This window comes from Lactuca saligna, chromosome 8 (genome assembly GCF_052625555.1).
Source record: "Lactuca saligna cultivar CGN05327 chromosome 8, ASM5262555v1, whole genome shotgun sequence".
Classification (NCBI taxonomy): Eukaryota; Viridiplantae; Streptophyta; class Magnoliopsida; order Asterales; family Asteraceae; genus Lactuca; species Lactuca saligna.
This window is the reverse complement of record NC_136424.1, coordinates 157,301,494-157,317,511: the sequence shown is the minus strand read 5'-3', so window position 1 is coordinate 157,317,511 and position 16,018 is coordinate 157,301,494. Positions and strand designations below refer to the sequence as shown.

At 32.3% G+C, this 16,018-nt stretch overlaps 1 protein-coding gene across 1 annotated transcript; it reads right to left on the bottom strand.

Moving 5' to 3' along the window:
• Window positions 1–9,697: 9,697 nt before the first annotated feature.
• LOC145010224 (uncharacterized) lies at window positions 9,698–12,124 on the bottom strand. Its single transcript, XM_078968791.1, has 4 exons — window positions 11,649–12,124; window positions 11,120–11,603; window positions 10,374–11,051; window positions 9,698–10,186 (listed from the first exon to the last, which is right to left on the bottom strand). Exons 1-4 carry the CDS (start codon window positions 12,122–12,124, stop codon window positions 9,698–9,700), a joined length of 2,127 nt encoding a protein of 708 aa, XP_078824917.1.
• Window positions 12,125–16,018: the final 3,894 nt, after the last annotated feature.

Below are 16,018 nucleotides of genomic sequence, written 5' to 3'. Positions count from 1 at the left end.
TTCAAACTATTTTCCATTTCTCACAATGTGAACTATGAAAATGGATGTCGTAATCATACTCAAATTTGAGAATGCAATTACCACAACTGCTTACTCTAATCCTTTAAAATCTACTCGCGAAAGTGTTTCCTCACAATCATTTTCATGAAGTAGAGAGAAACATCTTGCTACTCACATTTTATGGTATATGTGTTCCTATCGATGTTGATTTTGTCATTTCAAACCATCATCATAAGACAATGTTTATTACAAATTCAAACTCATATGGACCGAACTTGTTTAAGAAGTGCTTCCAAGTTATTAAGCAGCCCACTCATACAGATTCATGTAGTTTCACTGATTAAGGTGCTTTGCGTTATGCAATCAAAAGAAAAGTCACAGAACTCACATGCATAGTCAACTTAACTGGAATGGGTACAGAAACAAGAATATGTCAACACAATAGGTTATCGACCTTAGGTCGTGTGCTAGTGATTACTAATAGGTTTATTCTCGATTGTTATCCTGAAACTTTTCAAGATCAATAAGAATCCCACTAACCTCTTGACATATAGGATTCTCTGTCAAAGAACATTTCTCAATAAACAAATTTCGAAATTTAGTTTGGGTTCTTATAAAGAAAACACTTCATATAATTGGTCTTAGTTGGTATTTGTTTAAAAAAAACATCACAACTACCAATTTTAAATGTGCAAGAGTAAGAAACATTTCTACTCCACATTTCATGAGGTGTTGTAAACGTACTTAGAACATGTTACTCAAGGTACAACTTTGAGTAATTAGAGTATAACTCTAAAACTTGACTTTAGAATGAAGTATGACTCATCTTCTTGATTTAACCATTTCAACACTAATTGATTCCTCTTCTCAGTCAAATAAATGAGCTAAGATATCCTTAGAGGATCAATTGTGACATGGTCTCGTAATCATTAGGATAATCATAAAACATGATACCAAAGTACTCTCCTTTCTTTTCAGATCGGAGAAACTTCGTGTGCTAGTGATTACTAATAGGTTTATTCTCGATTGTTATCCTGAAACTTTTCAAGATCAATAAGAATCCCACTAACCTCTTGACATATAGGATTCTCTGTCAAAGAACATTTCTCAATAAACAAATTTCGAAATTTAGTTTGGGTTCTTATAAAGAAAACACTTCATATAATTGGTCTTAGTTGGTATTTGTTTAAAAAAAACATCACAACTACCAATTTTAAATGTGCAAGAGTAAGAAACATTTCTACTCCACATTTCATGAGGTGTTGTAAACGTACTTAGAACATGTTACTCAAGGTACAACTTTGAGTAATTAGAGTATAACTCTAAAACTTGACTTTAGAATGAAGTATGACTCATCTTCTTGATTTAACCATTTCAACACTAATTGATTCCTCTTCTCAGTCAAATAAATGAGCTAAGATATCCTTAGAGGATCAATTGTGACATGGTCTCGTAATCATTAGGATAATCATAAAACATGATACCAAAGTACTCTCCTTTCTTTTCAGATCGGAGAAACTTCGTGTGCTAGTGATTACTAATAGGTTTATTCTCGATTGTTATCCTGAAACTTTTCAAGATCAATAAGAATCCCACTAACCTCTTGACATATAGGATTCTCTGTCAAAGAACATTTCTCAATAAACAAATTTCGAAATTTAGTTTGGGTTCTTATAAAGAAAACACTTCATATAATTGGTCTTAGTTGGTATTTGTTTAAAAAAAACATCACAACTACCAATTTTAAATGTGCAAGAGTAAGAAACATTTCTACTCCACATTTCATGAGGTGTTGTAAACGTACTTAGAACATGTTACTCAAGGTACAACTTTGAGTAATTAGAGTATAACTCTAAAACTTGACTTTAGAATGAAGTATGACTCATCTTCTTGATTTAACCATTTCAACACTAATTGATTCCTCTTCTCAGTCAAATAAATGAGCTAAGATATCCTTAGAGGATCAATTGTGACATGGTCCCGTAATCATTACGATGATCATAAAACATGATACCAAAGTACTCTCCTTTCTTTTCAGATCGGAGAAACTTTTATCTTTCTACCCAATTTGATTTTTGTTATTCATTCTACCATACTTTGAAACCTTTCAAAGTACCAGAATTACACTTAGTCTTGTAAGACTAACCATATTTGCTGAACTATCCATAAATCATGATGAATAGACTCATCTTCCTTTGTGGTAGATCTGATCAGTGCACATCAATGTGTACTAGATCCTTTATTCTTTCACTTGATTCACACATACATGTGAACAAAAAATTAGTCCCAATTTATCAAGGATCAAGATTTTCATACATCACACAATTCAAATCATGTGATTCCAAGTTTCTGTCCAATTGAAACTTGGGTGATGAGAATGCTTCCTCACATGGTAAATTATGACACTACCACAAGCGGTATAACTAAGAATCAAATACATTTTAAACATTGCTACTAATAGAAATATAAACACCAATTTTCCATAAATTCCATCGCAAGGAAACGTAAAATAAGATAAAATCAAATTTTATTTTATTCATAAAATGCCGAAATCTTGTCCTTAAAATGCAAATACATATGAAGCTATGTTTCTAAATATTCCTAAGCAATATATCATAAATCCTAAGTATCAGCTCAAAAATCTAATCATTCGAACCATGTGATCGAAATCTAGCTTCTCACGATCAGACTCAATTTACTCTACTTTTAAGCTTCCTTCTTTCTCTTCGATCCTACAAAACATCAAAATGTGATTAAAACATCATGTAATAAGAATCTATAAATAGGAACTTAATAGAGTTAGATATTGGATGTGCATGAAGTAGAGTCATATAATTTAACTTTACCATCTCTTAGATCTCTCAAGTAGTCTAGGAAGCTTTGCTTCCAATATCCCTTCAATTGGCAGTAGAAACAGATGGATTCATTAGCATCGGCACATGAAACTATCTCAGAACCGGTCTTTCTCATACATTCAAACTTTTAACTTTGGCCGATTTCTCTCCCTTAAGAGGAGAAACAATTTATGGACTATCACGGTTCCGATCACCATATTCCATGGAACTTTGGGAAATAGATTCCTTAAACAAATTTGCTTGACCAGTACGCTAAAGCATTGCTGCTTCAGCAGCAATTAACAAATATATCAGATTTATAAGGGTCACAACATTATCTGTCATATAGTAGTCCTTAATGAATTGACTATATGACTCAAGAAGTGATTGAAGAACCAAGTCAACAGCTAGCTCCTTTAGGAAAACGACACCCAACATTCCCAATCTGTCAATGTGCAACTATATCTTCAGGACGTGTGCACACACATACTTTCCATCTTTGTGCTTGCATGCCAATATGGCTTGAGTAACCTTGAACTTTTCTAGTTGAGGAAAACGTGGTTCAAGGAGAATCACTGATGGAGACAGAGGAAGAGAAGTATGGTTTCCAGTTCCACCAATGTACGATGAAAGGAATGATCTATCACCTTGATCGACACGTGGAAGATCATCTTCAGACAGAAAGCTTTTTCCAAAAGTTGGAAGACCATAGTTGTCAAAACTAGACATCTACAAAAAGGGAGAAATTCAAGTTAGTTGATTTAATCATTAATATAACACCCAAATGAAATATTAAGGCTAGGACCCAACAAAATAATTCACCATTCGGAAGAGGGATGCCATAATCCAATTGTAAATTATTTGAAGGTAGGTAAATGACGATTTATTAATTCCACCATGAAAACGAAATTTTAAACAAATTAGGTTTTAAATGAAATTCCAATATCTTTTTGAGATTAATTGAAATTTTCAATGGCATGTTTAATCTCGATTATGCCCTTCAAGTTTGTGACTGGGATACCAAGGATCACAAACAAGGTGTGGATAACCATGCAAATTAGCTAGGTACTCTCGATGTCATTTATCACATAATCAATGTGCTGATTAACCACACACACTCTATTGGTCAACAATAATTTACGAGCTACCCATTGCCATCCTTCATTAGTCCTAAATTAGTTTTCCGGTTAACCACACATGCTCCACTAACAACCACTAAGGTGCAATGTGCAATTTCATGGGTTAGCATCAAACTCACATTTTCCTAAAGTAACTAAGAATGAGAATTTCATAAAAGTATGTAGTTAATGTATAATTCATTATACTTTTAGTGAGAGTTTAATGTCCTATCATAACCATTCGACTAACGACCCTCCACTAGTCTAGGGTGCGATGGGTAAGAGTGGATACCCATTGACAGCCATTTTACAGATTGCTTCCTTAAACACCCCTTATAGACCAGCTTCGTGAATGAGGCCTACTAACGGTAAGATTGACTTTTCTTTTATATATATATATATATATATATATATATATATATATATATATATATATATATATATATATAACTTTTAATCTTATATAGTATAATAGTGTATTTTAAACTTTTAAAATACTAAGTAGTTTAAACCTTTAATAAATTAAACTTTTAATTCAATTAAATTTAAACCATATTATGGTTTATCAATTCTCTTTTAATTAAACACTTAATTAATCTTATTAATAAAATCCATTAGGGTGTATTTTAAACTATTCAAAATACGAATGTTCTAAATTTTAAAATTCAAAATTAAAGCTATTTAATCAAATTTTAAAATATAAAAACAAAGGGTGCTCTTTTGAAACTTTTCAAAACACTAAGTTAAATTAAAAATAACATTTTCTTTATCCAATAATAATTTATCTTATCCAAATTTAATCAAATCCTTTAATTTTGATAAGGATATCATGTTACCATTTAGAAAAATTGATTTTAAGCAATAAAAACGAGTTATGGTAATAATCCAATTCAAAATCTGATCTGAAAATTGAAATTTTAGGGGACAAACGAGTCAACTCGTCGAGTTGCCAAGTGAACTCGTCGGGTTCACACAACTCGTCGAGTTTGATATTCAACTTGTTGTGTTCCCTGTCTATACAGCAAAATTTGACTTTCTTGTTCTTTGGACAATTCACTATTGCATCAATTGAATTGAAAAACATCCTAATTGCTTTGGATCTAAGTTTTTCTCTACTGAACATACAAATATGAACACCAAAGCAATAACCCTAGATCTAGCATATACAATTCGAAATTCATATATAAAACTAGCTTAACTCTTGAAAGATTAGTTCCCCAAGTGTTGCACCTCTAATGGAGTCACAAACACCCAATGCAAAGGATGAGAAAGAGAGAGGTGGAAAATCAGCTATGGTTTCAATCAAGCGTGCATTGGCCAAAAATACAAAGTGGAGGAGGAGGGTCTTTATATAGCTGTGGGCTGCTAGGGTTTCAGGAGGAAACCCTAATTCATGCTTAAGGCTTAAGCAATCCATGGACCTCCACAATTACAAGCCTTGGACGAATTCTATAGGGCCTCCTATAAAATGATTTCCAAATAATATATTAATCTTATAATATATTAATAAAATCATTCTAAGTACCAATTTATTATTCATATAATAAATCCTACTATTTCTCTCCACTAGTCATCCTATCAAGTTGCATGAGTGAAGACAACACAAAAGGACCATGCTACAAATCAAATCAAGCAGATACCAATTATAGTTATAGACTTAGACACCTAATCCAACATATTTTTCATACTATGACCTATATTTCCTTGAATTTCTCATCATTTCCAAATATCAATTACCTTTGTATCGATACCTGTGATACAAAGAAACCTTGTGGGTCAGGATGGGAAACCTAGCGAGTACACATGGTTTACAACCCAAATAATATAGCTGATTTGTTTAATAATCTATTTGATATCAAACAATTAACCTGATTACCCATTCCCAATACCTTATTTATTCATCTATAGAGACCTATCTTAAGGACCATCATTGTAATTATTATAGTTGACATATGTATTCTTTTAAATAACTACATTGTTAGTACAATACTACTAGTTCCTACATCGTTAGTACAACAGTAGCAATCCATGCATTGTCAGTATTATAGTACTAGTTCCTGCATCGATAGTACAATTGTATTAACTCCTAGATCGTTAGTACAAAAGTGTCAGTCCCTATATCATTAGTACAATGGTGCTAGTTCCTACATCGTTAGTACAATAGTACTAGTTCCTACATCATTAGTACAATAGTACTAGTTCTTATATTGTTAGTACAATACTACCATTAATGTCGTGATACCCTATCATCTTTTATTGTACTATGACATCTTATCATTTTTACCTTTCATTACCCTTCATTACCCAATGTATTATATTTATAAAAAATACTTACACAGTATAATCATATAATTTTATCTTTATAAAATTTTATCTAACACATAACATCTCTACACATAAGTACATATAGCATTGAATTATCTAAATACTTCATATCTATGTGTAAGATGAAAGTAACTATGCACTAACTTGTTAAGAGTGATTAATTGGTGAATTGGTAGCGCTTCACCGAACACCTTGGCTTTTCGTTTGATGTGACCTAGGTACAAATGTTACTGAGTCTTAGTTTTATATTTCCGAAGACTAATGATAGTTAAGAATCCACACTAATCTCAATGTCTACATCAAGATCTATCAAGTGAAAAACCAAGTAGAATTATATCGGAGGTACGACCTATTTGGTATACAAAGTATACTATTTGGAAATCCCACTTTAAACACCTAACTAAATCCAACCTAGACATCACCCTATAAGTAGATCAATCGGTATAATAACTTGGAATCAACAATAAATCTTATTTATAGGTTTATAATAATGATTATGAATATATATATATATATATATATATATATATATATATATATATATATATATATATATATAAGTTACACTAAAAGTGATACAAGTGTAGCTTAACTTACAGAGATTTTCCTGACACAAGTTTGGAAATTGCACTGGCAGAGTTCCGAGTCGAGAGTTTTGATTTTTCGGATACTCCAATCCTCCAAACCCTAGATAAAACCCTAAAATCTAAGAAACTTTGGAACTTTCAGAGAGATATAGCCATAGAGGAGTTCTAGTGGAGCGAGGAACGAATGGGGCGCTTCGCTCTTTATAGGGTAGAATTTGGGTTTGCATGCCGCACATTTATAGGTGCTTGATGTGCCACGCGTGCTAAGGCATGCTCGAATTTTAAATTTTTTGAAAAGTTGTATCTTCTTCATAGGAACTCCGTTATTTGATGTTCTTTATATCCACGCGTAGCTATCCACAAGATCTACAACTTTTATTTAGACTCTTTCGTCTAATTCTCATTTTTTTTAAAAAAAAAATTGATTTTTTAGGCTTAGACTCTTAAAGTCCATATAAAAATCATAACTCTCGTAAATGATATCCGTTCTTGACTGTCTTTATATCGACGGATATGTGTTGACTATACCTTCAACTCTCATTTAGATTGGTATGACTAATAATCAACCGTTCTTTATTTCAGTTTCTGTGCTAACACAATTGCGTTGAAAACTTTGAAAAATCAAAACTTCCTTATATAAAGTCAAATTGGGCGTTCCCTATATGCACGCTCTCAGTTTTACGATTCCTATGAATGTCGCTTAGATTATTTATCATAAATAATCTTCTATCAAAAATATGTGTTTATCGTCATGACAAATAATTATCCTATTACGCTTTCAACATCTAGCTTATTTTATGGGCGTTACAATTATATCCTCCTTAGGATGATTACGTCCTGGAAGAATCAACAAAACATGAATTTGAATAATGATTTTGTATGTTACCTTTCCATCCTAGGTAATAATCGTAACTGTTATGTACTTCCCAATGACTATCAAACCCTTAGACTTCTTAGTTGTTGGCGCCGCTCAAACTTGTACCTGCCCTTCCTTCTTTGTTGAACCTCTTGTCCTAACCTTCGAATTACAAACTTGAACTTCATCGGAGGCTCCTGCTCCATTTCAAACAGACTCACTCCAATATGAGTTCTTTACTTTGGTAAACGAATGGTCATTACCCTAGTGAATTTCCATCGCATGATGCAATGGCTAGAATCAGATCTCTTTAAGTCAATATCCAACATGGAAGATACCTTCCTTCATGTTCTAATTGAATTGTTTAATCATATCATAGTAGGTAACACTTCTAGCTACATGCTGCTTAGTCTTAACGATGACTGAGATACTTCTGTTGATCACTTCGATTATTGGTTCCTTCCATCTCCTGACTTAAATCGAATGTTATATCGAACATGGTTTTCTGAACCTAGTAAATTGCTTCGAAGACTTATCCTGGGGGCATATAAAGAGTTTAAACAGGGTGCAAATCCTAAAAATTAGGGTTTTCCCCTGACTGACGTACGCCTAACATACAAATTGGTATGCCCACCATAGCAAGGGGGTTACCGTGTCTCGTGCATTCATCGAAGTATGCCCGACGTACCTTACGTACACCCAGCACACTAGGGTCCTTAAGCCATAAAGACTTAAATAGGATTCTAAGATTTTACCTGACCTATCGGGCATTAAATTATGTTGAAGATGTTACAAGGACCTAATTTATGGAATGTGTTGTCAAATCTTATGATTTTTCAGGTTACCTCTTTGGATTGCGGTTATGTTTGGGATTTTGGCTAGGTGGATTTGGCGACCTAGATGGACTAATTTTTCTATTAATAATTTATCAACCACCTATCTTCCCCTAAAGAGTTACCCATTCATCAAAATCGTTTCTTCAATTTTGGCCTTCAGAAGTCTCAACTTCCTAGTTTTCTTTTCCCGTTCTCCAATGGGTCGTTGAAGATTTCTTCATTTGGGTCAACTTCAATTTCGTATTCTAAAACCAAGTTAATCCCAATTTCATTTTCTCGGTAACTTTTCATGTAGTGTAATTTGTATAATACAAAAATATGTGATTTGTGACTTAACTTTGTGTGTGTGTGTGTGTGTGTGTATATATATATATATATATACACACACACACACATAGGGTTAAGTTCAAATGAGAACACTATTTAATGTAAGAACGTGAGAACACTACTTTATGTTACTATTCTACTATGAGTTTTGTATATATAACGATATGTCATTATTCATCAACAAATATACAAACAATCACACATTAATATTCACATTAAAATTTTGTATGTACAACTTTATGGCATTATTCATCACCGGATATATGAACAATCATATATTTAACATTCACATTAGAATTTACTAAATTTATATATATATATATATATATATATATTATAGTAGAATAGCAATATAAAATTGAATATATTCATATAATAATTACTACAATACTATACATATTAAATTCATAGTAGAATAGTAACATAAAGTAGTGTTCTCACGTTATCACATTAAATAGTGTTCTCATTTCATATATATATATATATATATATATATATATATATATATATATATATATATATATATATATATATATATATATATATATATATATATAGTTTTAACTCCCCAATTGTCTTTAAAGCGGAAGCTAATTCTTCTTTTTTAATGGTCCTTTGTAATCAGTGACGGAGCTTGAACATATAATTTGGGGGGGGGGGGGGGGGCGAAAGTAAAAAAATCTAAAATTAATGTTATTACAAATAAAAAATTATTTTTTTCCGCATTTAAACACCAAAATACCTAAAGTTACCGTTCTTACACAAAAAAGCAAATTTTTTATCAACTAAACACCAACAATACCTAAAAAAAGAATTACAACTCAGCCCGACGACCTTTAAGGTCTTTAAAATCATCAATTACCGACTTTGAATCAATGTTTTTAGCAATTTCCCTTTCTATGTAAACCACCAAATTGTTTGCGAGAAAGTCATCTGACATCTTATTGCGAAGACGGTTCTTGAATATTTTCATTGCAGAAAATCCCCTCTCTGTTGTAGCGGTAGAAACTGGAAGTGTCAAGATTAACCGAACCACTCTATCAAGCAAATAATATGTCTCACGTTTCTGAGTTTCCACAAGTCCCTTGCATAGGTCAGCAATAGTTGATACACCACTTAGTCTGGGATTATTTGTCATTTCAATATTAAAAATCTCCAATTGATATCGTAATTGAATTCTCTCTTGCTCCGTAAAATCTTCAGGATAATACTTCTCAACAAGAAGACAAATCTGATCAATGTTAATCACTTTAGGGTGTTCTTTTAAAACTAAAGTAGAACTAAGACGTAACAACTCCATCGCCTGATCATTGAATCTACTATTCAACTCATGTAATTGTTTGTCCAATGTGGATGTAAACAAATCTACTCGATAAAAATGCTCAAAAGTAACATGATTATCTGTTTTTTGAGGCCAGTATCGAGTAGAAGTATATGGAGCATTCAAATCTGGCGTATCTATTTGATGTTTCTCACAAAAAAAATTGTACCTGTGCAAGTAAAGAATCCCATCCATTGTTTCTGAAACCATTTAGACCTTCCTTTGTTGCTGAAACTAACTCCATGGCGTAAAGAATATCTTGGGATTTCTTTTGTAGAGCTTGAGAAAGTATATCAGTTTTTCCCATTAGTTCCTTCATCAAGTGAAGAATAAACACAAACTCAAATGATTTCAGGTAACAATAAGCTGCATCGGCATCTCCGCGTTGAGAATAAGTAGCAGATATGTCATCAATTATTCCTTGGAGCACAACACGAGTACAATCAAACATGTTAAGCAAACTACAAACGGAACGAAGATGAGAACCCCAACGTGTATCACCAGCTCTTGTTAATGTCCCAACTTGATTCAATCCTTTTCCTGATTCAATTTCACCAAGTTCCAATAAATGCTCAATCTCAGTTGCCTTTGCCTTTTGTAACTCATCATGACGCTTACTAGAAGCACAAACAACATTAATTGTAAAAATTAAGTTTGAAAAAAATTGGTGCACAGGAATAATTTCTCTTGAAGCAGCCACCAGTGCTAGTTGTAATCTATGAGCAAAGCAGTGAACATAATACGCATAAGGACAATCCTTAAGAACAAGTGCCTGTAATCCGTTCCATTCCCCTCTCATATTACTAGCACCATCATACCCTTGGCCACGGATTTTACTAACATCAAACTGATATGTAAAAGTTGTCTCCACATATTTATTTTCAAGGTTAACGATAAGGTATCCTTGACATGAACCAAATCCAAGAATCTTTCCCGTATGATCCCTTCTGCATCAACAAATCTCAAAACTATTGCCATTTGCTCTTTTTTAGACTCATCCCGTGACTCGTCAACCATGACACAAAAGTATGAATCCCCCACTTCACTACGAATATGTTTCCGAACTTTATTTGCAATAATACTTAGAATTTCTTTTCGAATTTCTCCAGAAGTATACTTTGAATTATAAGGAGCTTTCTCTAATATAACATTTGCAACTTCATCATTATAAGATGCTAGAAGTTTTAGTAGTTGGAGAAAATTACCACGATTTTTGGAATTAGGAATTTCATCTTTTCCTCGTAAAGCACAAGCTTGGAATGTCAACCAACGAACCGTGTCAATCGAAGCTTTTAATCGTAAACGATTCTTCAATATTTGCGCTTCATTTTGCTTCACTATGATATTTTCAATGTGTGCTTCTTGGTTCATCAAGTTTTCAGCAAATGCAACTGCATTTCTATGTTGTGAACAACCAATATGCTTCAAGAATGCACAATTTTACCCATCATTAACTTTTTTCCAATTGTCAAATCCTTTAACAGTAAATGCATCATAACCATGACACACACTTGGTTTATCGTTAAATATATAACAAATAAAACAATAAGCTGAGTGTGTTGTTGGAGAATATTCTAACCAATTAGGGAAAATGTTGAACCAAGCATATTGGAATCTACGAGGGTGTTTCTTTGAACCTTTAGCATGATACTCTTTAAGACGTATTTGGAAAGGTCCTAAAGTCATATAAGCTCGTCTTACTTCTTCTCTTAAATTAACTGGATAATCCCACATTTGTTTTCGTTTAGCAGGATCTCTTTCTAGTTGCTTAAGATCCACCTCATTAGAATTTGATTGTGTGGCTTCAGAATTGTCATTCTCTTGTTGATTTCCATGTTGTTGCGGTTGTGGTTCACTTGTTGAAGCTTTTTGACGTTTACTCTCATGATTTTCATTAAGTGTGTCTTCATCATCACCCATTCTTTTGAAAAAAGAATGAATGGTTTTCATCTTGCCCATAATTATATCTATAAAAAAATATCAAAATGTATGAACAATTCATTCACAATTAGCCACTAACTTAAATTTCAACAAAACAGCAAAAGAAAAAAATATAACATTGTTTGAAATCCTAATTATTTGATTCTCAAATTTCAACAACAAGACAAGGAATTCATATTAATCAACATTGTTTCAAATCCTAATTACTTGATTTTCAAATTTCAACAACAACACAATGAAGGAACAATTCATATTAATCAACAATCTCAGCTCAATAACTCATTTAGACAAACAATAAGCAATTTGACTATTGGAGGAAGTAACAACAGTGAACAGTCAATAAAGTGTGAAATCTTTTAACTGTGTGAGTGTGAAATTCCTACTTCCTAGAGTCTAGAACAACTGAACAAGCAATTAAAAAATTAAAAGTATACACAGTTAAAAGATTTGTCCCTGCTGTGTATACTTTTAATGTATGATTGTATGAACTTTTCTTGTTTTTTTCATGTTGCAATCAAAAATACATACCACTGAATGAAGCAATTAAGATTTAACCAAAGGGAGAAAAAAAGGAATTTAGAAATTCAGAATTACATACTTAATTTTCTGATTTTCTTCCATGAACTCACTGAACTGTGAACAAGATTAAAAGAAAGAACAAAGAAGAGAAGACAGAAATCAGAAGACTGAAGGTCTGCTGCTTAGTTGCTGGTTTGCTGCCGCCTGTGCCCTGCCTATTGTGCTGTGTTAGTGTGTCTGCTGGTGGTGGAGGCAGGGGGTCAGAGCCGGAAGGTCAAGGGTGACCTGCGGAGTGCGGTGGCTATGTTGACAGTGGACGGTGGTGATTGTGGCATGCTACTCAGTCGACGACTACCTCACTACCACCAACGATAAGCGACCAATGAAGAACACAAGATTAGGATTGGCATTCGTTCAATTCACCTTCAATCGTTCACGTCTTCCGATTGGGCAGGAGGGGCCACAACCCAATTTTCACTTACCTGGGCTTATATTCCGAAAATTTGAGCTTAGTGGACTACTTCTAACCCAAAATTCAGGGGGGGCCAAGACCCCTCCTGGCCCTATTAATGATCCGTCCCTGTTTGTAATGATCGTTTTTCATAAGTAGGAAGCCATTATTTTGTTTTAAAATATCTTAAAAGTTAAAGAATGTTTCTTTCGACTAGGTACAATGTAATTATAATGTTGGAACTATTAATATATTTGCAGACTTTTAATTACATGCATAATTTCTTACACGAAATAGAGAGCTCAAGATTTCTCTACTAGATGTTGGCTTTGGAAATCCATTAGATTTGGGTAGGTACAACAATTGTTTTTTTCCTTAGATACGTAGGTAGAAATATTCATCTTTTTTTTGTTAAATCTGTAATTTTTTTTACACAATAGGGTTTATGTGCTATTTTTTTTTTTTTAGAATTTCAACTAGAATTTATTTTCCATTCTTAGAGAATATGATATAAATAACACATGTTTTATGTAATACTCATATTCTCACATAATAAATAGAGTCATTCTAACAAAATTTACTTCTCATTCTTAATTATTCTTAATGTTTCTCACTCTGTCGTTCTCGTTCCAAAGTTGTTGAAGAAATCAATTATCATGGTCTTTTTCTCTTGCTTACCTACCGGAATATACATCTGTTTTTCAATCATTAAACGATTTTTTACTTATTCTTTTCTTTTTATGATTAAATGTAAAATTGCTTCTTTAAAGAGGGGGAAGGGGGGGGGGGGGGGTTGAAGGTAGTAATCATAAATGGTGCATGAAGGGGAATATTATGATCAAGATCATGAAGGTTGGATATAGTGTGTAAAATAGAGATAAACAATAGTTTCTGATTTTTCCCCAAAAAAGAAGCATTGTTCATCATTATATTCTTGCAGAATAATCTACAATATAGTGATAAGACTATATATATATATATATATATATATATATATATATATATATATATATATATATATATATATATATATATATATATAAGATTATATAATAGTATATTGTTGCAAAATAATCTTATAAATTATGGTTCTTTGTTCTTAGTTGTTGTTACATTCTCGCATAATAATATATAAAGTTTGTTATTTTTTTAAGAATAGGAAAACAAAATTTAACTTCTATCCAAGTCCTTTAACACAAACAATGGTTTCTGATTTTCCAAAAAAAAAAAAAAACATTATTCATCGTTATATTTTTGCAGAATAATCTACAACATAATGATAAGGTTATATATACACATAACGATAAGATTATATAATAGTATATTCTTGTTAAATAATCTACAACATGATAAGATTATATATAATAGTATATTCTTACAGAATAATCTATAAATTATGTTTTTTTTTTGTTTTTAATGAGTGTTACATTCTCACATAGTAATATATAAAGTTTGTTATTTTTAAGAATGGGATAACAAATGTTAACTTGTATCCAAGTCCTTTAACATAAATTAGTTTATTTATTTATTTAGATGTTTCTGTTCGATTTTTAACCATTCTTAGTCGTAATTGTTTAGAATAAATATAATTCTTAACCTTAAATAGTCATATTTTTAAAAAATTAATGTAGTTCTTAATCATTCTTAGTCATATTATTTAAGAATAAATGTGGTTATTCACCATTTTCATTTGTATTCTTTAAGAATAAGTGTAATTTTTAATCATTCTTACTTATTCAAAAATAAAAAGTAATTCTTAAAAATAATTATGTTTCACGTAAAATACTCTTTTTTTAAAAAAAATTGAGAGATGCAATTACAATAGTAATGTAATAAACGCCAACAACACTATGACACGTTACCGTAAGCAGGGGGAGGGAGGGGGACCCATCATAAAAGAAAGACAACGACACAGACTCTTGCACAAGATATTCGCAACACATCAAAGCCAAGAAACCTAGATAAAGGATGACGACCCAATCCTAATACATGGATATATTCATGACATATGTGTCCACCGAATATAATGTGAAAGCTGAAGTTCGACTGAGATAATGTGTGCACACTGTTTCTCTAAGGTACCCACATTAATGAAAAAGAAACTTAGGCAACTCGATTCACATTTAGCAAGATATGTTAGGCATTCAGTATGACCCTTAGGGATATTATCACTGCCATTAATGTTACAAGATCATCAAACAAGAGCCACAAATATATAGATGCTAGACTTCAAAATAATACAGTCCTCATCTCCTTACAACATAATTTTTTTGGAGAAGCGACATGAAACAATTTAATGCAATTAAATCAAAAATACATGGTTTAATCAGATTTTGGATCCCCATTGGACATGGAACAGTACATAGTGAACCATTGGTTGCACTAATATCAATTCTTATAGCATAAGCAGGGAAACAGGACATATCCTAGAAGTCATGCAATTACAAGATTAAAGCAGTACACATAACCTAGATGACTTTACCCAGGTAAATCAAGTTATCGGGTAAAACCAAATACCATGGAATGTATAGATTCCTCTAAAGGCCTTCAAAGACACAAGGATTAGGTAATGGTTTTAAGGACGAAAGAACCCCTGAAATTTTTATAACTTCGAACCAACATCTGGATTAGGCATTAGAGAGCAATACTAGGGTCCACCCCTCCGTATGGCTTTCTAACCTAGTGTTTATCTCTCTTTTGTGGCATGTGATTTGAGTGCTCATTAGAAGAAGTTGTAATCAATGTACCCGGAGAAGCATGTAGCAACAATAGTTATGACTTAAATAAATGGTATGTAATTTGATAATTATACTCTAATAAGAAGATTAGTATAACACCCTGTTTTGAATTGTTTCCTAATTAGGGGCCGTGACCCGAAGATTAGTTATCATAAGACTTGGGGC